At 44.1% G+C, this 23,852-nt stretch overlaps 1 protein-coding gene across 1 annotated transcript; it reads left to right on the top strand.

The window, feature by feature from the left end:
• Positions 1-1,932: 1,932 nt before the first annotated feature.
• On the top strand, positions 1,933-22,987 carry TGM7 (transglutaminase 7; the record flags this gene model as incomplete). Its single annotated transcript, XM_081048960.1, has 13 exons — positions 1,933-1,939; positions 10,046-10,228; positions 10,681-10,926; positions 11,538-11,656; positions 13,223-13,351; positions 13,439-13,616; positions 16,321-16,459; positions 17,783-17,886; positions 18,287-18,529; positions 19,666-19,992; positions 20,433-20,593; positions 22,452-22,585; positions 22,828-22,987. The coding sequence occupies 13 exons, from the start codon at positions 1,933-1,935 to the stop codon at positions 22,985-22,987; spliced, it is 2,130 nt and encodes a 709-aa protein (XP_080905086.1).
• Positions 22,988-23,852: the final 865 nt, after the last annotated feature.

Here is a 23,852-nt window from a genome sequence, read left to right as displayed (position 1 = left end):
GTTTTACTGCAGGAATTTCCCAGTGGGTTTACTGCAATCCCCCTTTGCCTTCCTTCCCCATTCATCTTCCACACTCAACTCAGAATGATCTTTTTGAACATGAACCTGACATTTTATTACTCTACTTAAAACTCTTAATGGCTTCCCATTTCTCTTCGGAAAATATCCCAAAACAAAAATCTCTGGCATGCTTTCATCTCATACTATGATCCCCTTTTCTCAAGAGACTCCAGCCACACTGCCCTTATCTCAGAAATGTTAGGGGAGTCGCACCTGCTTCTTTCTACTTGGGAAGTTTGTTCCCTTTGCAAGGAATGCTCCTTGCCAATCAGCATCATATTCTCATACTTAGAATTTCTAGACATCTTACAAAACAAAGATCACTCTCTAGAGGAGCCTTTCTGTCCCTAACTCTCTACCCTTCCCCAGACTAACCAGGACCTCTGGAAATATGGTTTCAGAACACCGTGTACTTGCTTATCTGGAGCTAAGTAATTAGTTATGAGACGTCTGTCTCCCTTGGTAGAATGTAAATTCCATGAGTACAGGAACCACATCTATTATTTACTGTTGCACCTTCAGAATCTAGTTGAGTGCCGTGTTCAATTTAATCGGTGATGTTTCAGTTTAAAACTCATAGCTATAAAAATCTTACTTCTAAAGCAGTACAGGAATAACAGCTTTTGTTTTTTTTACAATTTTGAATCTCACAAGCCTTTCTTTTTACCCCTGTTAAAAAGAGTTGCTTTGTAAGGTGAGTTTTGGTTGCTGCGGGCAATTTCTATGCCCATTTCAGAAGCAGCCCTAGCTTTCCCCGCTTTCCCCCCTTTGCCTTTGTTGTGCCTTTGGCCAGGAATGCCTTTTTCATACCATCTCTCTCTCTCTCAAATCCTCTTCATCCTTCATGACCAGCAGCTGCTCACACATCACAACGCCTTTCCCAAGCTCCTCCCTAGAAGACTTCCATTATTCTGAGCCTACTACTCGGGGCAGTTTCCTCTACAGAGGATATCGGTGTGTGTTTTATCTCCACCAAAAGATTCCAAGCTCCTTGGGGTTAAGATTAGCTTTTAACTTTGTGTGCCTCAAAATTTCTGATATGGTGCCATCAACATTACAGTCACTTAATACTTGAAAAATGAAGGAAGGAAAGAATGAAAGTAGTAGCGGAAACTGGGACACTCAGTCTTAATGGGGCCCTTGAGATTGACCAAATAGAATTTCTTTGGTTAACCTGGATAATAATATTGTGGTTATTTTTGGAGAAACTGCTTTTCCCATTTAAGCCATCAAATAAAAATGAAAGGGTTGAAATAAACACATAAATAATATTTGAAATGTAAAAGCTTATTTTTACAAGGCAAAAATCATTACATTATTAAACCTATATTTTCAAATAGGATGGCCAATTATTTTATATGAAAATTCTCATTTTAAGCAAGTTCTGTCTTTAAGATACAGTATGATTGCAACCAAAAAAACTTACCTTAGCATAGACAAAACAGGAAGGAAATTTACCAAAATGCACACTCCCCTCCACCATTTATAAAAATCTATGTTCAAAATATATTTAATATGAATTAGGACTTTTATTACAAAGAGCTGTGTTTTTTTTTTAATTCTGCCTTCCTCAAAAGACCATCTATTTCTGTTACAAAGGATTCTTGCACCAATACCCAAAGTGCTATTTTTTTTCTGAGCCAAGGTATAGTAACTATGATAAAAATAAAGTCCCCAGTTTGCTCAGTAAACATTTGTTAATGAGCAAGTTTAATGCGTCCAACTGAGGACCATTTCCTAAATACAGTCAACACATGAAAAAAGTCAGAGGATGTGACAGAAAGCTTTGGTTACAATAGGCGCTGAAATTTTCTCTATGAATCACATAGATTAACCCAGGGAATTAGGCACCTCTCTTACATACCTTTGACGATGGCCGGTAAGTGTGTAAATAGCTTTATGTATTCTCTGCAGCACTGTTCTTTTACCAAACTAAATTCTTCCTCTGGGAGTGTTGACTGGATACTTCTGCTTCTATCCTTAAACTGTGAATCTGGTAAGATACCGTGTCCAGATCTCCAGCCATGGTCCTCCAACTCCTTTTGTCACTTTCTCTTAAAAATATTTTTTCCTCCCTGATTAAAAACATTTTATGGGCATGTGTGGGGGGGGGCGACCCGGTGGCTCAGGCGGTTGGAGTGCCTTGATCCTAATGCCGAGGTCACCGGTTCTAACGGGAGAAAGGAGAAAAAAAACAAACATCTTGCCCTCCTTCTGCGGAATTTTCTTTTCTTTTTAATTTAGAACAATATAAATAAGGAAATCACAATCAGTCACAATCTCACTACTCTTTGACAATCACAATTTATATTTTCTTCCATTTGTTAAAAAGGAGTCTCTCTGTATAAATAACATTTTTTACACCATTGAGATAAGGTGCCCTGGTTTTGTATCCTGTTCTCCCTGTTAACGTTATATCACAGGCATTTTCCTTGTCATTGGAAACTACCAAGTTCATTTTTTATCAATAGCACAATAATTCACCATTTCAATATACCTCATTTTTCTTCAAGATACAAAACTCTCTGGTTCCTAATGGGCTGTTCAAAGGAAGTTTCATGAGCATTTATGGATGACCTTCCTGACGGCAGCTCTGTTCTTTACTCATCCCTATCTCAACACTGTTAGGTGATGCCTGACACAAGAATGAGATGGTTTAGAGTGAATGGGGTCCCAAGCCTCGAAGTGACAGAGGTGCAAAGGGACAGATCCAAACCAAGCTTTGCTTTCCATGTCACTGAGTCTTCTCAGCTAAAAAGGAGGCCACAGAAACAAATCTCTCAGCAATTTTAAAAAAGGTTTTAGACAGAGCTCTTTTCCTTAAGCTGAGATGCACCCGGAACAGTGGGAAAGTTAAGAGCAGGAGGAATATTAGGAGGAGGAGGAAATGGCAGCCCCACCCAACTCAGAAAGGAAGGAAAGTTTCTAGTCCAATGACTGTAAATACTCAGAGAGACAATTAAGTCTAGACTCTTAATAGTGATTAGTTGAAGGGCCCTGGCTGACAGAAGGAGGGAGATGAATCAGGGTGAGTACCGGGAATCTAACTTTTCAGAGGTGCCAAGAGAGGGGAGATGTATGGAGACGGTAGAAGGTGAACAGAAAAGACAGGGGAACCTAAACTGAGATGATAGTTCATTGTGTAATCTGGCTACTTTCATTTCTTTACCTTCATTCAGGCCTTGGGGCATAAGTCATGCAGTCATTCATTTTCTTATAAATGGATGCGGCTTTACCCCAAAGCTGTGGAAATCTTATCTTTAACATCGTGGGACTGGAATGGCCTTCGGAAGTTGGAGGGGACCTACAAGTACCTTGACCTTTACCACTTAGTGTTTGGTGCCCTTAGTGCTTGAGAGGCCATTTGTGTGGTTAACCATGGAGCCGTGGGAGGACCACCTCTTGGTTCCTAGACGTTTTCCTGGTCCAGTTTCTCCTCAGGCACTCAGTTCCCCATAGAGAGATGCTATGAGATCAGGCCCCTTTTGGAATAATCTCAGAACCTCTGCTCCTCTGCTGCAGGGAGTGAGAAAAACAAGGCCCAGCAGGCTGGGTCAGCCTGCCAGGCAGATGGGGCCTGCCAGCAGAGGGCACAAAACATGGATTACGTATTTTTTAAAATTGTGTTCTAAATTATATATCATAGAAATTATTATAACTTAGAGATGTACATGGCATTTTAATACAAGTCAGAGTTTAATAGAGAAAGCTCGAGAGGCTTGTTCATATGCTAGATTCCAGGGTATTTTGGAGCTAAATTCTAAGGTATTTTTTTCCTCTCAGTTATCCCCAATTATAGTAAGCCTAAAATGTCATAGCTTCTTTAAGAATACTATACTTTAATTAACAAATAATACATAAAAAATTCATGCTTGTAATAAAAAGTTAAAAACTCATATATTGGGATAAAAAAAAGTCCAAGTTCCCCTTTACATACATATGTACTCACAATCTGCCTTTTTTCCTCAGGAAAGAACTGTTAATTTAGTTAACTGCTTCCAAATAATTCTAGATTGTATGAAATTGTTTGTTTTATAAAATGAGATTATATAATATATATTATCTGATGACTTGCTTTTTAAAACAACTTAATCATATATAATAAATGTTTGCATGCCATGGCACATTGGTCTATCAAAAATTTGAAACAAATTATAGTTTTCCATTCTGGGTACATAACCACAACTTATTTTATAAATATATTAATTTGTTTATTACTATGCCTTATTCATGGACATTTAGATTATTTCCAATATTTTGCTCTTATAAACAATGCTGCAGTAAACATTCCTGTTGATATACTTTTGTATATGTGTGCAACTGTTTTTTGTATGAAAGATTTCTAAAAGAAGAACTGTTGGATCAAAGACAATATCTACTTTAAGTTTTGATGGATATTGTAAGGGAGGGAAAACTTAGCTTTTATTCCCCCTCTACCCTTAGGTTCCTTGGTTGGGACCTATAAATTAGACTGACAAAAGACAGATTAACAAGAGAAAAACAAATAGAAGTTTATTAACATGTGCATTGCACATACACATGGGAGCATACAATGATGAGTAACTCAAAGGGGTAGTTAGAATTTGGGCTTAAATAGCATCTTCACCAGAGAACAATGAATTTTTAGAGAAGTGAAAGACAAAGGAAAAGGACTTTGAGTTTCTAGGGCAGCAAATTGTAGAATGGTAAATATATGGCAGAACTAATGGAAGATAAGGGCTAGTTAATAGTTTGTAACGTAGATTCCTCTGGTGCTTTTCTGGACTGATAAAGGTCTAGAGCTCTCTCTGGTGATTAATTTCTGTTCTTTCTAGACAGGAGAGGAAGGACACTTACAAATTTATGTCCTGCTTTTAGGTAAATGGGGGGAAAACAGAGAGTTTTTCTTGTATTTGCTTCTTCTCAATTGCCTTTAGCTCAAAATAACTTTTATTCCAAAGTGGCATATTTTACCCTTCAATATCAACCAATTTCTCTAAAAAGTCTGTATGAATATACACTCCCTCCGTCAAATATATGAGATAGTCTGTTTCCATATACCCTCACAAAACTGGTTAAGAGTATTCTTTTAAATATTTTTGAATGAATCAAAGAGGTGATTTCATTATTGATTTAGTTCTCATTTCTCTGATTATAACAATACTTAATCTTGACAGAAACTTTATACATTATGGATATTAATCCTGTGTTATATCTGCTGCAAAAGACCTAATGATTTAACTTGTGAAGCCAGCTGAGAACACTTCTCCTGCCAGCAGCTATTTGAACGCTGAGTACTGGGTATAAACAATCAAACAATATAGTTAATCATGTAGACACCATTAAATGAAAATAATGTTTCAAAGAAACAACATAGCCGTACCTGATTAACTCACAAATAAGTGGTTCAGAGTCTAAGAAACTGCAGAGCAAAAGAGAGACCAGGTGGGTCCTGGAGCTGGTTCCGCTCTGAGCAGCTGGCATTTTAGGATTAGGAGGTTGAGGTGGAGCTGTGGTTTCGTGTTCTTTGGATCCCTAGGGCCTTACAGAGAAGCCAGGATGACTCTGCCCCAGTTTTTCCACCACAGCAGCTCCTCTTAGATTCGTTCATTATGTTTTTATTTGAATAAGGCACAATATTCATTTACTTGAAAAAAAAAAGGTGGTGGTGGTGGTGGGGGGGGACCTCCAGAGCAGTAGCACTGGCCAGAGGTTAAGAGATAGATCCTGGAGTCAAACTGTATAGATTTAAATGACAATTTTGCTACTTACTAGGTAGGCGACACTGGGAAATTTATTTAACCTCACTGATCTCTGTCTGCTCATCAGTAATATGTAGTGAATAATAGATTGTTGGGTATTTATAGGGATAGAAAATAATGCATGTTGCATATAGAGCCTGAGCTTAATAACAGTAAATGTTAGCTAGATATTAAAATATTGTTACAGATGCTAATATACAGATGCTAATATACCTAATATACCATGTTCTGAAATGTTTGGGAAGGGTTTCATGGAGGAAGTAGATGGTGAGTTTTGCTTGAAGTATGGTTACAATGGGGACATGTAGAGATTGGGGGAGGGGCAGGGACCATCCAGAGGTAGAGCTGTGCATGATCTATTTGAAGGCTACGACAGAGTGAAGCAGTTTATTTATGGCTATTGGGAGATAAGATTGGCTAAATAGGTTGGGACCATATTGTGAAGGGCTTTGAATACTTGACAAGGAATTTAGACTTGAACCTTTAGGTAAGAAGACATTTTTACTCTTGCACATTTAAAGAGACTCTCCATACAGAAACTCTCCTTATAATCTCATCACACAGGAATCTTCCTATGCTCTCACACAGATGACCCTTTCACAATTTTCAAAAGGCAAGAAATGAAAAAGAATGAAGTATTTATCAAAGTCCCAAACTGACTCTAATAATGAGGAGTAGAAAAATAAAAGACATTGACCAAGAAGCAGGGCTAAATATAGAGACAATAGCAGGAGAAGGGAAGGAGCCGAGTTCACTGGACATCGGATGGCAGGTGCCAACTCTCTCTGCTGGCTGTGCTAAGTATAACTTAACCTTTGCCATCTCCACCTGGAGCTTTCCAATCTTTCACCAGTAGGCTGATTGCCTAGGCTATTGTCAGCAGTGGACTCTTTTAACCTGACCCAGTCTTCATCCCAACTCGCTGGGTCCTTAGGAAGCCCTGGAAATCAAGGTATTTCAACCTGTGCTTATTAGACTGCCACGTTTCCATGGACGCCAGTTCCTTGCACTCCTAGGGTAGTCCCTGCTTTCATTTTACCAGCATCTTTGTTTAGATTCTCATTAGGCTTTGCCTAAGATTATTGCGACAGAGTTCTCACTGCCCTTCCCATGTTAGTGTTTTTTCCCTTCCGTCTGGGCTACATACCACAGTTGGATTAATCCAGAATTACATGCCACTCCTGTTAAAAAAACCCGCCTTTGATCAAAGTAACACTTTTCTCTAAATAAAAAAAGAATACGTGTTCAAAGCAAAAGCTTGGAATACCCCGAAAAACTCAAAGAAAAGAAAAATATCCCATAATTTCACCATCCCAAGATAATCTGTAACCTATGGTTTTTTAGTCTTTTTATGTTGCTTTCTACTATCTCATGAATTATTCCCCATATTCTTTGTCCTTTTTGTTGATTACATCAAATGAGAGGAATAAAGTTTATGTATCCAACTCTTATTGTAGGATATTTGGGTTGCACTGAAATCATGATGTTTTAAGGAACAATTCCTAGAAGAGGCATTTATGGCTCAAAGGTATTTATGTTTTAAGGCTTTTTTTTATTTTGTAATAAATATTGATACACTGCCCTCAGACAGGTGTAACATTTTATTCTCCCATCAGGGATAGGTGTGCTCATTACCGCGGAAGCAGCTTCTTGGCACTGCTGCCCCCACAGGCTTTTCTCCCTCTTCTCTCCTACAGCCCCACTTCCCTCTGGTCAGGTCATTCTCCTCGCTCTTCACACATGTGTGCACGTATCCATTCGATAAACATCTCTGAGTGCCTACAAGGGGAAGCAGGAGACTGTGAAGGTTTAGAGGGCACCTGGAACCAGCTCTGCAACCGGCCACCTGAGTTTGAATCCCAGCTCTGCCCTGCAACTTCCTTCCCATCAGGAACAATATTATAATAACACCTCCATAGTGAGTCTTTGTGAGATTATAAATGATTTCAACCATGTCAAACACTTCAGTTAGTGCCTGGCATGTAGTGAGTATTAAGTAAGCAGTAAGAACACTAGCTATAATTATCAGCAATTAGTAACCATGCTCCATTCTAGGCAGGTGTGAGAAGATGGAAGTTCTGCTTCCATTGAACTAATTCTAGATATGATTAAGTGATCCACAGAAAATAAAGAGGGTGTTGAGATGGCAAGTGATCATAAGGTGGAAGGTAGGGCATTATATTCAATGGTCAAAGAAAGCCCCTGTGCGGTGGTTACCTCTGGGTCAAGACCCAAAGGAAGAGATGGAACCGTCCAGAAGAGCAGGGCTGCCTGAGGTTTTGGTCTCTCAGAGGGCAAGAGCTTAGAATCTCAGAATTCATTAAAGGAAGATAGCTGTTTTAATGACTCCTTTTTTTAAAGGCTGATAATACATGGGGATATATTTTGATCCTTTTACATTCTTGTCTTCATATTAATCAAGTGCCAGGAATCATGCAGCTGGGGCTCACCTCTCCTCTTACTTGTCATTAACTCCAGTGGGCCAGTGGCCAAGTCCAGAAGGCCTTGTGAGAGCTGACGTGTTTTTACTAATTGATTCTGTTTGATTTCTTGCTTTGTTGAACCTCTTCCTGATCCTCTTGGCTTCACCCGCCCCCTCCCCCCACCAAGGCCTTCCCTTTAGTCCTCTGAAGTCATTGTCTCCCTGACATGAAGGCACGTCAGTGAGCCAAACGCATAATTATTTTAAGTGGAATAAAAAAGAAAACCTGAGCCTCCAATGGAGAATGTGTTTTCTCCATGCACTGCAACCTGGGGCATGAAGAGGAAGACAGTTTCCTTCTTCCTCCTCCCCTTTCCTTCTCAAACTAAGAGTCAGCCTGGCAAGGAAAATTAAGTTACCTGCCCTTACTATGCTTTGAGCAGTGAACAGCAGCCAGGAAAATGTTGCCCCCAGCCCTGGTCCCCCTATGGAAGGGAAGTAAGCACTCCTGCTTGTTTTGGGGATCTGATCTTTCAGGGTGCACTGGCAATTGGGCATTGCATATGGGGTGCAGAGGCTTTCTGGAAAGGCTCCATGGGTTCTGGTATGAAAATGTCAGACCCCTCAGGAACAAATGAGATGCAACCAGTTTCCAATAGGCTAGGCAGGTGCTATCAAACTTGTTGACGATGACCCACAGTTTACAGTTACATGACGGGGAAAAAACTCGAGTTTTTCCTTTAGAATGCTGTTTGACAGCATCTCTGGCCTCTACCCACTAGATGCCAGTGGCAGCCTCTCCCCTGATTGTCACAATGAAAAATGTCTCCAGACATTGCCCAATGTCCTCCAGGGGACAACATTTCCTTGGTTGAGAACCACTGAGATAAATTAATGTACTGCTAGGGGGAAAGACCTAATGCATTTTGCTGATAGAATTGAAAAAATCACCAGCAAAAACAACAAAGCAAATGCAGTCTGATGTAACATATTACTAGTAATAGGAACATGTAATGATCTGAGCGCTTACTTTGTTCTGGCTGCCATGCTAAGGTGTTTACATGTGAATCCTCACTTAATGTCCACGTGAACCCTAGGGGGTAAAGGTACCATTGTCTCCATATTTCAGCCAAGAACACTGATGTCCAGGAACATTAAGTGGCTCACTCAAGGTCTTGCAGCTGAGGTGGTGAGAACCTGCACTCTTGCCCACAGTGCTATAAGAGTTTTAAAACTGTACACTGGGAGCACCCATACAGTAGCACCCCAGGAAGCAGTCAGTGCCCTCATATACCTGGAACATGGCTGAGAAGCAAGAAGTAAGCTACAGGTAACTCTGAGGCTCCCGCCTACCCAGTATCCTAAAGCACGGACTTGCCTGTAGCTGAGGTCCAAACCTCCAGTCAGCTGACTTAATTCACACAAAATTCTAATTTGGTCTTTCTTTTATCAGGAGAATTAAGTAACTTCTAGAAAGATTGTCAACAGAAGTGGTTAAGGGTATGTGGTGGCACTTCAAGGGTTAAGTTTCAGTTATCTGGAAATCATTTGCTTCTGGGACCCTCATTCTCAAGCACTGTCGCTCTGGATCCAGATACCCAGGCCACCGGGATCATCATCCTCCCACTCTTGGGCCAGGACCTACTGAATTGTCTGCTGAGACTGAGTCCTGAAACCAGGGAGCAGGTGGCAGAAGGGCTAAGATCTGGACAAGAATCTTACCTAAGTCAGAGCCAGGTGCCAAAGAAATGATTGCGAAGCATTGGGATCTGAGCCCAGGGAGCCAGAGCGGGGCAGTGACGTGTCCCCACTTCTTCCCTAGTGGCAGCACTGGAGCTCAGGTCCGTCGACCTGCACAGCCCCAGGAACAACAAGAGGCATCACACGCAGGAGATGGGCCTGAAGCGGCTCATCGTGCGCAGGGGCCAGCCTTTTGTGCTTCAGCTGCATTTCAACCGACCCTTCCACCCTGGGACTGACCGCGTCACCTTTGTGGCTGAGACTGGTGAGTGCCCCTGACCCAAGGCAAAGTTCGCCTGTAGGGCCCCTGTCTCTCCTTTCTCAGCTGCCATCCCTCTTCCCTTGGGAACCCCCAGGACGCTATTAGTGCTCAGCACCCTATTAGTGCTGTTAAGAAAAGATTTGGCCAACTCAGCAAACTGAAACTGTGATAACAACAAACAACCTTTACGTACACTATAGGCTCTGTACTAGTCTTTACATAACGTTAACTCATTTAATCCTTTTAGGTGGGCACTATTATGATCCCATTTTATAGATAACAAAACTGAGGCCCAGAGATCTTAAGTGGTTTGCCCAAGGACACCCAGTGGCAGTAAAAGCCTTAAACCAAAAGGATTAACAAATGGTGGGAGAAGGTGAGGGTCCTTCCAGGACCCTTGGAATCATGTCACATAGATTTCAAGCCTCACACTGGGGTCACTGTCTCCTATACAGGACCGGCACCCAAGGAGCTTCTGGGAACACGAGCCACGTTCTCACTCACCAAGACCAGAGGAGGGAATGTCTGGAGTGTTTCTGATTTCACCATTGACTCAAATTCACTCTTTGTCTCCCTTTTCACCCCAGCCAATGCAGTCATTGGCTATTATACTCTAAGACTAGAGATCTCTCAGGGCCAGGGTCACAGTGTGACTCACCTGCTGGGGACTTTCATCCTGCTTTTTAACCCTTGGAGTTCAGGTATGACTTTCTCACCTGATCCACTGGGAATGCTCTGTGAGGTTCTACTTAGAAAGCCCAAAAGATGACACATTGCATATTTATGCAATATAGTACCAGGTGCTCACTAACAATCATCTTTACAAAGACTTTTTAATGGCATGATGAAATTGTTCATGGTACGTTAAGTGAAACAGATTAGGAGATGGAACACAATGTGATATGTAATTGCATTACATATATGTGTGATATGTAATTGTATTACATATACGTACAGAGAAGGAGAGACTGGCCAGAATACACCAAAATGTAGTGGTGGGTGTCTCTGGGACATGAGAATGAGTGATTTCCATTGTTTTCTTTCCATCATCTGTATTTTCCAAATCTATACAATAAGCTTGCCGCTTCTGCCATTAGAAAAAGATAATCATTATTTTTTTTAAAGTATAGATTATATCTCTGGCCTCTAGAAAAGCACATAGACTTTTAAGGGGTTCACTCTTGATTTCTATTGCCGTCAATCCACTGCTTCTCCTATTTTCCAGCAAGATACTTTCATTACTGTTTTTCAATCTTATTACTCTGTTTTTTGGTTTGGGGTTTTACCCCCTCTACTACTCTTAACCGCTCAGAGGATGACGTCTACCTGCCAAGTGAAATACTACTGCAGGAGTACATCATGATGGACTATGGCTTTGTGTACAAGGGTCATGAAAGATTCATCACCTCCTGGCCCTGGAACTATGGGCAGGTAACACTATCACGGGACGGTGGGCTCACAAAGGGCCACTAACAAAAGTCAGGGTGTGTAGTGCTAAGCCAATTTCCCATCCAGTGAAAGAGGCAAGGAAGGGAGGGGAGATGCCTTTCTTTTTTAGTTTTTAATGTTTTATTATGAAAACCTTAAAACATAATCCAAGTAGACAGGCTACTATAATGAATCTCCATGAAACCGTCTCTCAGCTTCAATAGTGATCAATTGAGGTTGAATCTTGTTCCATCTATACCAGAGGTTTGCAATGTATAGCCTGTGGGCCAAATGTGGCCCACTGCCTATTTTTGCATGGCCTATGGCTAAAAATGTTTTTCATATTTTTTAAATTGTTGAAAACAAAATTTTTAAAATAATATTTTGTGATGTGTAAATTATATGAAGTTCAAACTTCAGTGTCCACGAATACCATTTTATTGGAGCACATGCTCATTTGTGTAGGTATCATCGGTGGCTGCTTTTATACTGCCGTAGCAGAGCCGAGTAGTTGAGACAGGGCCCTGTGGCGCACAAAGCCTAAAATATTCGCTATCTGGTCCTTTACAGAAACAGTTTGCTGATCCCTGTTCTATAGTCCTCCACCCCCATGCCCCACCTCATCACCGGATTTTTTTGAAGCAAATTACAAATGCTATATAATTGAAGCCAGTAATGTTTCAGAATACAACTCTAAAAGTTCATGACTCTTTCTGAAAAACAACCACCATACATTATCACAACTGAAAAAAATGAATAGCAATTCTCTAATTACATTAACTATCCAGTCAGTATACAGAGCGGGGGGAACTTGGACTCTGGGCAACTTTTCCACTGTCAACCACCAACCATGGCTGGTGTAGTTTCTTTCTTCCCCCCATTGCCTTGTCAGCCCTGTTCGCATACACCAGGGCTCGGGGGAAACAGAGAAACTTGCTGAAGAAAATCAGTTTCACTGGTCTCCAATTGTGACAAATTGTGTAATTTTTTGAAGCAGAGACAAATACCAGTGCATTTGGCAGCCAAAAGGGTTACAACACGTTACAAATATATGTTGTACATGAATGTCAGGAGCCTACACTGGCTTCTGCGCTGACAGCATCAGTGCTGAGTCCTCTACCTGATTTAAGGCCCTCCACTCTCTTCTCCTCCTCACAACCTGGCCCTATGTAGATCCATCTGATCTTTTCCCACAAGTCCTCCAGAAGTGAGAATCTCTAAGCCCCGGTCCTTGGTACCAACCATGTACAAAGACCTCAGGCAATCGCTCCACCCTCCTTGAAAGCCCCCCAGATCCAATAACCTTCTCTGATCTCTTCAGTCAACAAAGATCTTTCATCTCTCCGAATTCTGTTTGCATTTCCCATCAGGTCAGCCACACAGGTCAGTTTTTCAGAATTCTGAGTCGAATACATTCCTCATTTGATTTATAAGCTATTCGAAGAGTCTGATATTTAGCTCCACCTCCAACCCCATACACCCTTCCCAAAAAGTCTATACTGGCTTGAAGTTTCAGAATTCTAGACCCTTTTGTGTTTCTCTTTTTTGTCCCTTGCACTCACCTGGAAGTTTGAAGAGGACGTCATAGATATCTGCTTTGAGATCCTGAACAAGAGCCTGTACTTCTTAGAGAACCCATCCAAAGATTACTCCCAGAGGAACGACGTGGTGTATGTCTGCAGGGTGGTGAGTGCCATGGTAAGGACAGAAGCTTCCCTACCCCTATCGAACGACAGTCTGAGCTTCCCCCAGGCACTGTGGAAACCCTGGATCTGTTCTTTGTAGATCAACAGCAATGATGACAACGGTGTCCTGCAGGGGAATTGGGGCGAGGACTACTCTCTGGGAGTCAGCCCCCTGGTGTGGAACGGCAGCGTGGCCATCCTGCGGCAGTGGGCAGCCAGGGGCGGGCAGCCTGTGAAGTATGGACAGTGTTGGGTCTTTGCAGCTGTCATGTGCACCGGTGAGTGAGGGGAGATGGAAATGCAGACACACTCATTTCATCTTCATTATAACCCTTTGAGGTGGGGCTCTGATATTTTCATTTTCACATGAGTTAACTGTGGCTTGCCCACAGCCCCACAGCTAAGGAGTGGTGGGCACTCAGCTCTTAACCAGCATGCTCTATAGACTCAAGAAATCCTGTACCTTTACCCAGGAGGGAGGTTGGCCTGTTGTAGTCACTTCACAATCTCCTAGATGGAGTAGTTAGACTATTAAGATGGTCGCCTGGATAGAAGAGCTTGTGGTCCCAAAGTGGAAGCAAAATTTCTGCCACCTGCTCAGGCTTCTAAGCTCAAGGTGAGCCTGGAGTCTGGGACCGATTTGGGGAAGCTTGAGGTACAAGCAGATGATCTGGGATAGCCTATCTCACGTGCAGGTAGAGCTGGCAGCTCCCAAATACTTCTCAGAGATATTCTTGAGGTTACAATGAGAGATTTGCTACTTTGCCAACCATCAAAAAAGCATCAATGTTTTATGCATTAGTTATTTACAATTTAGTGCAAAGTCATTGATCAGATTATCTGTAAAGATGAGGGAAAGATGGAAAGTACTGAGGTGCCTGCCAGCCTTCTCCTTGTTACACTGTGATGATCGATGATTGTTGGCTGAATTTATGGGTTGGCTGAGTTGGAGAATGATGGAGCACAGAGCAGGGAGGACAGAGACGCATGACAAAGTTCTAGATTTTTCTGAGAGGGGCAGCATAGCTTGGCAGTTATGTATAGGTGCTGCCAACAGAGAAGTTTAAATCTGTTCAAATCACATTGCTCATCTGTTTTCACTGGAAAATGCTCAGCAAAGCACCAGCCTTTAGTATAGTCAAATTTGTCCTGGGCTGGGAAGTCCCTGACTAGGCAGGTATTATGGAGGAGGGCTTGGGCCGTTAGACCCTGGGATCAGCAGAAGAAGGTCTGCATCCTTGCTCCGTCTGCAAACCTCTCCCCACTCCCAGATCCTAGAGTTCTGAGACCACTGAGCAAGAGCAGAGCTGATCCTGTCAAGCTGTTTCTGGCTACTTGTAACCCTAGTCTATCTCTCACCCTTCCTAAGGGTTTGTGAAAAGCCCAGGAGCTGTGCTGGAAGTGGAAAGGTGATTGTGGACCAGTGGCACTCTTTGGGGCTTTTGAATAAATTGAAACAAAAAGATCGGTCAATCACAAAAGTGCTTTTACGTTTCAAAGCATTGTAGTCCTCCCAGCAGCTTCAGTAGGCACCATCTGCTCCTCCTGAGCAGGAGAAGTGTGGGATGAACCTCTCTCTAAACTCCTGTTTGCTGGCATAGGAGGAGACCTGTGTTCCAAAGGTCACACCTGGTTATTGCCTTGATTTCATCTGGCCCTGGGCAGGTGTAGGTGTGTATGTGTGGTGTGTGGTATGTGTGGTGTGTGGTATGTGTGGTGCGTGTTTGTGTGATGATGGTGGTGATCTAATATCAGCTTTGTGTGACTAGATCTGTGAAATTTTAACTCAGCTTTAAAAAACCTTTGTAGCATGATCCTAAGAGCCACAAGAGGGTGCTGTTGCATTATCAAAGATGGTCATTGCCTCATACATACAGGGTCCCTTTGTCTTCTGAAGTCTTCCATTTGTCTCTGTGAAGTCTATCTTGCTCTTCTATCTATTCTCTGATTTCTTTCTGACCTCCTCCAAAACCTTGTCTTTCAGTAGAATTACAGATCCAGAATTTCAGAACCGAAAGTCATCTAGTCCAACTCTTCATTTTTATTTTTATTTTTTAAAAGATTTTATTGGGGAAGGGGAACAGGACTTGACTGGGGAACAGTGTATACTTCCAGGACTTTTTCCCAAGTCAAGTTGTTGTCCTTTCAATCTTAGTTGTGGAGGGTGCCATTCAGCTTCAAGTTGTTGACCTTTCAGTCTTAGTTGTGGAGGGCTCAGCTCAGCTCCAGGTCCAGTTGCCATTGCTAGTTACAGGGGGCGCAGCCTACCGTCCCTTGCAGGGGTCGAACCGGCAACCTTGTAGTGGAGAGCCTGTGCTCCAACCAACTGAGCCATCCAGGAGGCAGCTTAGCACAAGGTGCCATGTTCAATCTTAGTTGCAGGGGGTGGAGCCCACCATCCCTTGCGGGACTCAAGGAGTTGAACTGGCAACCTTGTGGTTGAGAGCTCACTGGCCCATGTGGGAATCGAACTGGCAGCATGGAGCTCCAACCACCTGAGCCAACGGGCTGGCCCCCCCACTCTTCATTTTGTTACACATTAGGGGATAAAGACCCAGAGAAGTTAAGCTACTTACTTAAGGTCACACAGCTTCTCCTCTGACACTGGCCACATTATAGGCCTAAAGTTTTTAAATTTTCTTTAGAATTATCAAATGTTTTAGGTTGTTTTTAATTTGGAAAGCTGCTGAATGGAAAAAATTCTAAATGACAAATTGAGCTGTTGTTAATTGTTTTAAATTATCCTCAAATGATTTTTTTTTTTCTCTCCTGGTGGGATGGAGACCATCAATAAGGCAGGTAGGCAGCAGGGTTCTGGGCCTGAGTGAGATGCTCTGAGGATAAAGGAGTTACAGGTATGGATCTGTAAGAATCTTGGCCTTCCTTCTCTTGTCCAGCTAGAAAGTTAGAAAGTATGCTTGGGAAACCAATGATACTGCTTGAAATGAACTCAGTGATTCTCCATGCTTTTCTTCACATTAGTAATGAGATGCTTAGGTGTTCCAACCCGTGTTGTTTCCAATTTCCGTTCTGCACACAACGTGGATGGGAACTTGACCATCGACACCTACTATGACCGAAATGCCGAGATGCTGTCAACTCGGAAACAAGACAAAATATGGTAAGGGACACTGTCTCAAACAGATGTCTGCTCTATCCCAGGTAGAGTAGGAGAACTGGCCGGGTTCTTTCTAGCTGTGAGGCAGTATTGCCCTCATAGCTGATACTCAGAGAATAAGTCTCCAACCCAGGAGACTGTTCTGGGTAATTAGATCTTCACACTAAACTCATTTCAGAGACAGAAGACTATGGGATAACATTCTGAAGCCCACAACCAAATGAATGGATCGTGCATCTTCTGAATGCTGACCTCAAAATCTGCATTCATTTAACTCTTCCTTACTTGGGTCTTTCTGTTTGCACCATTCTCTGTTTCCCGTCAGGGCAAAGCTTGAACTAGATTCCTACTTCCTTCAGTCTTTCTCAACATCTTCCTCTCCCTACACATACATATATATTCCCTCCCTCCCTGTGTGTATGAGTGTGTGAGTGTGTGAGTGTGTGTATGTGTGTGTGTGTGTGTGTGTGTATCTCTGTGTGTCCCTTTAATTTTGTATCTCTAGTCTCTTCCCCTGGTTCCTTTCTCCTCTGTTCTATCCTAAATCTGATTTCTTGTTTTTCCTTTTCCAGCCAGTTTTCAGGTAAAACCTTTGAGTTGTGTGAGAACTAGCTGCTGTGTTTGGAGCCCCCTCCCTCTCTGAGCATCTCGAGAGCTGAAATTTCCTGGATGCAAGCAGTGGTGTAACTGAGGAGGATATGTGACTCATGTAAAATTCTGCCTGTAGTTTATAACCTGAGTCTAATCATGAGGATACACCAAACAAGCCCCAAATCAGGGTCACTCTGGTAAAACAAAGAAATAAACACTACGCAGAATGTCAATATAATAAAACGAAGGCTGAGGAACTGCTCCAGATTAAAGGAGATAAAGCATACTGAACAACTAAATGCAATGTGTAATCCTGGACTGCATGGAAAAGAATGCTATAAAGGACATTATTAGGTCAACTGATAAAATTGAAATATAGACAGTAAATTAGATACAATTATTGTATCAATATTAAACGTATGAGATTGACAACTACACAAGATTATGTAAGGGAATATCTCTATTCTTAGGAAATATATGCTGAAGTAGAAAGAGAAACAAATCTCCATATCCATATTGAAAGAAAGCCAATGATAAATCAAACAGGACAAAATGTTCACAATAGATAAATTGGGGTATAAGGGTGTTCTTTGTACTATTCTTGTAACTCTATAGTAAGCTTGAAATTACTTCCAAAAAAAAAAAATAGAAGAAACAATGATATAAAGCACTCAGTATAGTGTCTCATATCTGGCAAATCCCCTGAAAATATGAGTTCTTGTCTCCTTTCGGTAGGAATTTCCATGTCTGGAATGAGTGCTGGATGATCCGAAAAGATCTCCCACCAGGATACAATGGTTGGCAGGTCCTGGATCCCACTCCCCAGCAAACCAGCAGCGGTGAGTGAGGACCACGATGGAAGGGTCTGGGCTCTGTGCAAAGGCCGATCAGGGTGAGCAGGAGGCTAGAAAGGAGTGATGTTTTTCTGATTTCGTCCCCTTCCCAAAGTCATAGCAGAAGCAGCTTCAGGTCAGGCGTCTCACTTTGCCATTGGCAGCTGGGTGACTCGGATAAGTCACAGGATTGCTCAGTTTCTATGAAGTGGGGAAGGTGATGGTGATAACTGCAGTTTCGCAGGGTGGCCTTGGGGATTGGCTGAATTAATGGTAATTGCACACTGGCATGAATGCCGCTGCTCCTCCCTGTCTCTTCTTCCTACTTCCCACAATCATGACCCCCTGCCCCGGTCCATGCGTCAGCAGCCGTATTAGCTGTCCGTAACTCCTGTTCCCTGCACAGGGCTGTTCTGCTGTGGCCCAGCTTCTGTGAAGGCCATCAAGGAAGGAGAAGTCCACCTGGCCTATGACACCCCATTTGTGTACGCGGAGGTGAACGCCGATGAAGTTGTTTGGCTCCTTGAGGATGGCCATGCCCAAGAAATCCTAGCCCATAACAGCAGCTCCATTGGGAAGGAAATCAGCACCAAGATGATAGGCTCAGACCAGCGTCAGAATATCACCAGCTTCTACAAGTACCCAGAAGGTACCCGGGGCCCCGGGGATTTGGGGCCTTCCTTCGTGTTGCTTCCACACGGGGATGGCTGTCACGTTAAAATCATCACCACCTGATAACCTCCTTATGTCAAACTCCCAGGGCTTTCCTGGACCCTGGCTACATGGTACCAAGGTTAGGATTGCTGGATTTAGCAAATAAAAATACAGGGTACCCAGTAAATTTGAATTCCAGATAAATAAATATTTTATTAGTATGTCTCAAATATTGCATGCAACAGTCTTACACTAAAAATCATTTATTGTTTATCTGAAATTCAAATTGAATTGAATGTCCTTTAGTTTACCTATATCCTAGGGTCATATGGTTTCCTTATGTTTTGGCAGAAAGGGGAGAGGTGGAAGCTAACGGAGGGAGAGGGCTCCCAAGCCTATGGAAGGGAGTAGACGTCCCTGTGATAAAAGCCAGGGTGGAGTCAGGCTGCCTGAGTACTAATCAAGGGCTTGCTATGTTCTAGCTATATAAGCCTGGACACATTCTTACCATCCCCATGCCTTCACTTTCTCATCTGTAAAATGGGTTAACAGTATTTCAGAGGGATGTTGTGAGGGTTAAATGAAGAAATATGCAGAAAGTACTTCAAACAGTGACGCTGGTGCACAGTAAGTATTCTAGAGAGGCCCACAGTTTGGGGTGAGTTGGGGTTAAGCCTGACGGTTGAGTAGCCTCCAAGGGCAAGAGCTGAAGTTCTATTTGAAGGGCTTGAGCATATATTTTAGAAGTGAGGATGCTGGAAGGGCAGAGAAGCCTCTGGCTTTGATAATGATGGCAGTGATGATGGTGACAATATTGATGACAAAGAATAAGTCATTTAACCCCCAGTTTTGGCAACTCTATGAGGCAAGGAGATATCCCCAGGTAATAGATGACAGAACTGAGCACTGAGAGATTAAGGGACTATGATAGGCAAGGATTTGAACCCATCACCAAGCAACACCAATCCCCATGTTCTCAGCCATGATGCTGCATTGCCTCCTGACGCAGCTCTTCCCGTGGTTGGGGCTTTCGGAGGGGAGCTGGGAGTTGTTGAACTTCTTTCCCAAAGAAGGTCTTTGGTCCTCTCGACCTCTCCCACTGATGTCTTCCCTGTCTCTCTTTTCTGCCAGGATCCCCTGAGGAGCGGTCTGTGTTCATAAAGGCTTCCCGGAAAATGCTCGGCTCAAGAAAGGCCCTTTCACGCCTCCTGGATTTACTGGGATCTGGGGGCTATGGGAACCAGCTAGTGCAGCTGCAGATTCACTTGGCCAGGATGCCTGAGTGGGGCCAGGACGTGCAACTGAAGCTGCATGCCCGCAGGGTGCCAGACAGAGCCCACCCCCAGGGTCCCATCAGACTGGAGGTGCGCTTCTGTGCGCAGGCCCTGCTGCACAACGGTAGCACCCGGGAGCCCCTCTGGAGGCAAATAGTGCACTTAAACCTAGACTTTGGGGAGGGTGAGTATGAGGAAGGACTGGAAAGTGACCTACAGGGAGGGTAGCTTTGGGATCACGAACAAAGCTGGGCTGGCCCGCCAGGTCTCACAGAGACCCCTTACATCCCCAACACACACACACACACACAGACACACACTCACACACACACCAGGCAGTGAAACTGCTTTTGGCAGGAGGTTGAATGCCAAGTGCTCTACATCTGATGCCATCCCACCAGGTGAAACATAGCAGTGACCTGGGGGCAGTGGGAGCAGGGTAAGCACACTATCTTCTCTCTCGTATACACACACAGACACTTTCACATATTCATCTAGACTCACACACATGCTCTCTCTCACTCCCTAATTAATTTTTTCTCTCACACACGTTTCCTTCCCCCACCCTCTCTTTCTTTCTGAGACCTATTTCTCAGACTCACGATGTCTTTTGTCTGTGCTTAGAGGTGCAGTGGCCACTCTTGCTGCCCTACGACAATTACAGAAACAAGCTGACAGATGAAAAGCTGATCCGTGTGTCTGGCATTGCCACGGTGGAGGGGACGAGGAGGTTCCTACTGGTCCTGAAAGATATCTCTCTGGAGCCTCCCCACTTATCTATTGAGGTGAGACATCTGGACAGAGATGGGCTCCAGGGGTCCTCTGACTCACCCAATCTTGGAGCTATGAGTATAGCAGTAAATGAGACGCATTCCCTGCCTCACCACCTAATGGATGATTAAAGTGCGGTGTGGTGTGATCTTTCATGCTCTGTGCAAAGCACAGGGCAGGGTGAGAAGTCTTCTCAGAGGAGGTGACTAATGGAATGGAGGATACAGGAAGACGCTACACAGAGACATGAGATGGAGATGAAAGCATCTTAAGTAAGACAATAGCTTTGCAGAAGCAAAGACAGGAAAGGTAATGACTGGGAATTGGAATTGGGGAGAGAGATTGGAGAGAAAGAAGTCAAATTCAAAAGGTGATTGCTGATCAGATGGGGTGGCCAGGAAGAAAGAAACAAATGAAAAGATAAGCCTCAGATTTTGAGTTCAGAGGCTGGAGGGGTTGGTGAGGCCACTGCATGAGAAAGGGATATAGGTGGAGGAAGGATAAATGGAGAAGGGCAAGTAGTTGTTCCCCATCTCCTATTACCAGGGTTTCCCTCCCTCGAAGCCTCCTTTCCCCACCTTTCCCCATATTCTGAAAGACTTACCCTTGGCCTAGTCCCAACCTGATTTTGCACCTGGTAGATTCCCAACAGCCCACCTCCCCCAACCCCCACCCCCAATGAGAATTAAGTGGCTCTGTATCATAAAACATTTGGCCACCTAATGGTTTTCACCTAGGCATGATGTCAGGCCAAGTAATGCCAGGCAGTCTCCTCGGTGGGGCAAACAGTGAGCAGAATCACAAGTGCAGACAACCTGGTGCTGAGGTGAGAGTTCTGCCTGTTACCTGAGCCTGGTTGTAACAGGATCCAATGCAAACACTTTAGATGCCAAGTAGGCTATTAGTTGGTCTCCACTGATAAGGGACCCGGGGATGATTTGTGTGACTATGCTGGATTCCAAAGGTTTTCTTTTGCCTATATGCTGACACCCTCATTAGAGTACAATAGAATACAAAGGACTCTAATATTTTGTTTGAGTTCCAGAGAACTCAGGAGGTGTTCTTCCTTCTTGATTCTCTGGTTGAGCCAGAACATAACCATAATAGGATCTGGGTGGTCAGAGCTCATTTCATTTCCACATGTGTTTACCAAATATCCATTATTTGGCTGGCAGTACACTGGGCACCAGGCTCTAGAAGTGAGTAGAATCTCTGCCTCCCACTCACAGGCCAAGGTCATGCTGCCCTGTGACACAGACCTCACACGTGATGCATTGAACCCACGTGGAAAAACTCAGTGTGTGTCTGCTGATGTATATGAAGACAGAACAGCTTGGGAGGAAGATCCTGGCTGGGGTCTGGGACATCTGGGTCAGGTCTTGGCTCTGCCACGAATATGTCCTGTGACTTTGGCCTCAGAATGACATCACTGATAGCAAGTAGATGGCACACATGACACTATTTCCTAATCCCATGCCTGTGTCAGACGCTCCTAATCAATGACGACTCTCACACTGACTCTGGATTTGTCCTAGGAATCCTTGTTAGCACAGCATTCCTATTGGCCATGAGCAATGGATTGGAACGAGCACTGACATTGAAATCTAATGCCATCCTGAACTAGGAGGTGGAAAGGGAAATAGATTTCAACTTGGTACCAATTCCCAGTTGTTGGTGGCTTCTTGAAGTAATGTGACCTCCTAAGACAGGCCAGGAGTACGCTCAGCTCATATTCTTTCCCCCAACGTAGTGTCTTACTTCTAAATAAATAGTCCCTGGGGGTCCACAGAGGGATGGGGGAGTGAGGTTACTGAATGGAAGTGCAGAAATGAGGCCAGCTGCCCATGATGTCCCTGTCTTCTCTCTGCACAGGTGTCTGAGAGGGCTGAGGTGGGCAAGGCACTGAGTGTCCACATCACCCTCACCAACACCCAGGTGGTGGCTCTGAGTCACTGCACAATGGTGCTAGAGGGAAGTGGCCTCATTCATGGGCAGATAGCCACCGAGTAAGTGTGATCACCATTCACCTGTCACATGCTTGTCTCTGATAAGTGGTACCTCGTGGGGCACAGGATGGTCCTCAGTGTCCTGGATGGGGCCTCCTTGGACCCACTTTTCCACCTCTTTGGGGAAGGTTGGCTCTGTGGTGTTGGGAGGTGGGAGGTGCTTCCCAACCAAGAAGGGAAACCAGATCACCCACCCCAGCAGTTTCTCCTCGAGGCTCTCACAGGCTCTTTGTGGCTTTCAGCCTCGGGACCCTGGAGGCCGGACACACCATCCAGATCCCCCTGGACCTCTACCCCTTCAAAGCTGGACGCCGCCAGCTGCAAGTCCTCATCAGCAGCGACGAAGTCAAGGAGATCAAGGGCTACAAGGCCATCTTCGTGGCTGCAGCCAGGGCTTCCTGAGCCCTACACTCCTGAGGCCCTCCCTGTCCCTCAGCCCTTCCCTTGGCCCCCTCACTCTCCTCATGCCCTGCTAGTGTCCCCCAACCCCTCCCTGAGTCCCACTCTGCCCTCCTGATGCCTTCTCCGGACCTTCAGCCCCTACCCATGCCCACCCAGCCCCTCCCTGCCTTACCTTCCTCCTAAAGGTGTGGTGTTATCTTTGCTCCTTCTGTCCTCTTCCCGGCCTGCTTAGGGGGGAATGAAGCTCCATTAGAACCACTGTGCTTCTTGGGAAGAGACAATAAAGATGTCTTTATTGGTCACTGGTGTTGCCTCTTCTGTGTGAACAAGCTACATATTGTTTCCAGCTGGTCCTCTTGGCTTGGCTGCTTGTTGTGTGCCTGGGCCCTTCCTGCTCTTCCTGTCTTTTCTTTCCTTTAAGGGCCCATGCACAAAATAAGCCCAACATGATCCCTCTAAATCAGTCTCTCTGGAATCAAGCATCACCATCTCTCCATCTAAACTGCCTTAGTCAGCCCGCAGGCAGAGGCTGGAGGCAGGTGTGGGTAGGAGGCTTGGATATGCTGGGAGGACATTCCCCGCGGTGCTATGGAGACCAGTTGCCCAGCAGGACTTCTCTGCTGCTGGCCTGAGAGCAGAGGGACAGCTGGGCCAGCCCCACTCAGGGCGATCCCCAGGGTAACTGGGAAGCACTTTGTAGCTGGCTGCTCCCCAAAACAGGCCCTCGGTTTCCCTGACCCCATCTTTCCCTCTCTCACTCCCCCTAGTCTTTCAACCTCTCCAAGTCACCCTAACTGACCCCAGCCTCTCTTCCTTGGCATTGTTTGTTTTTGTTCTTTTAAAGACAGAGAGCTACTCTTTTGTA

The sequence above is a fragment of the Rhinolophus hipposideros genome (assembly GCF_964194185.1).
Source record: "Rhinolophus hipposideros genome assembly, chromosome: 5".
Lineage (NCBI taxonomy): Eukaryota > Metazoa > Chordata > Mammalia > Chiroptera > Rhinolophidae > Rhinolophus > Rhinolophus hipposideros.
This window is presented reverse-complemented; position numbering and strand designations above follow the sequence as displayed.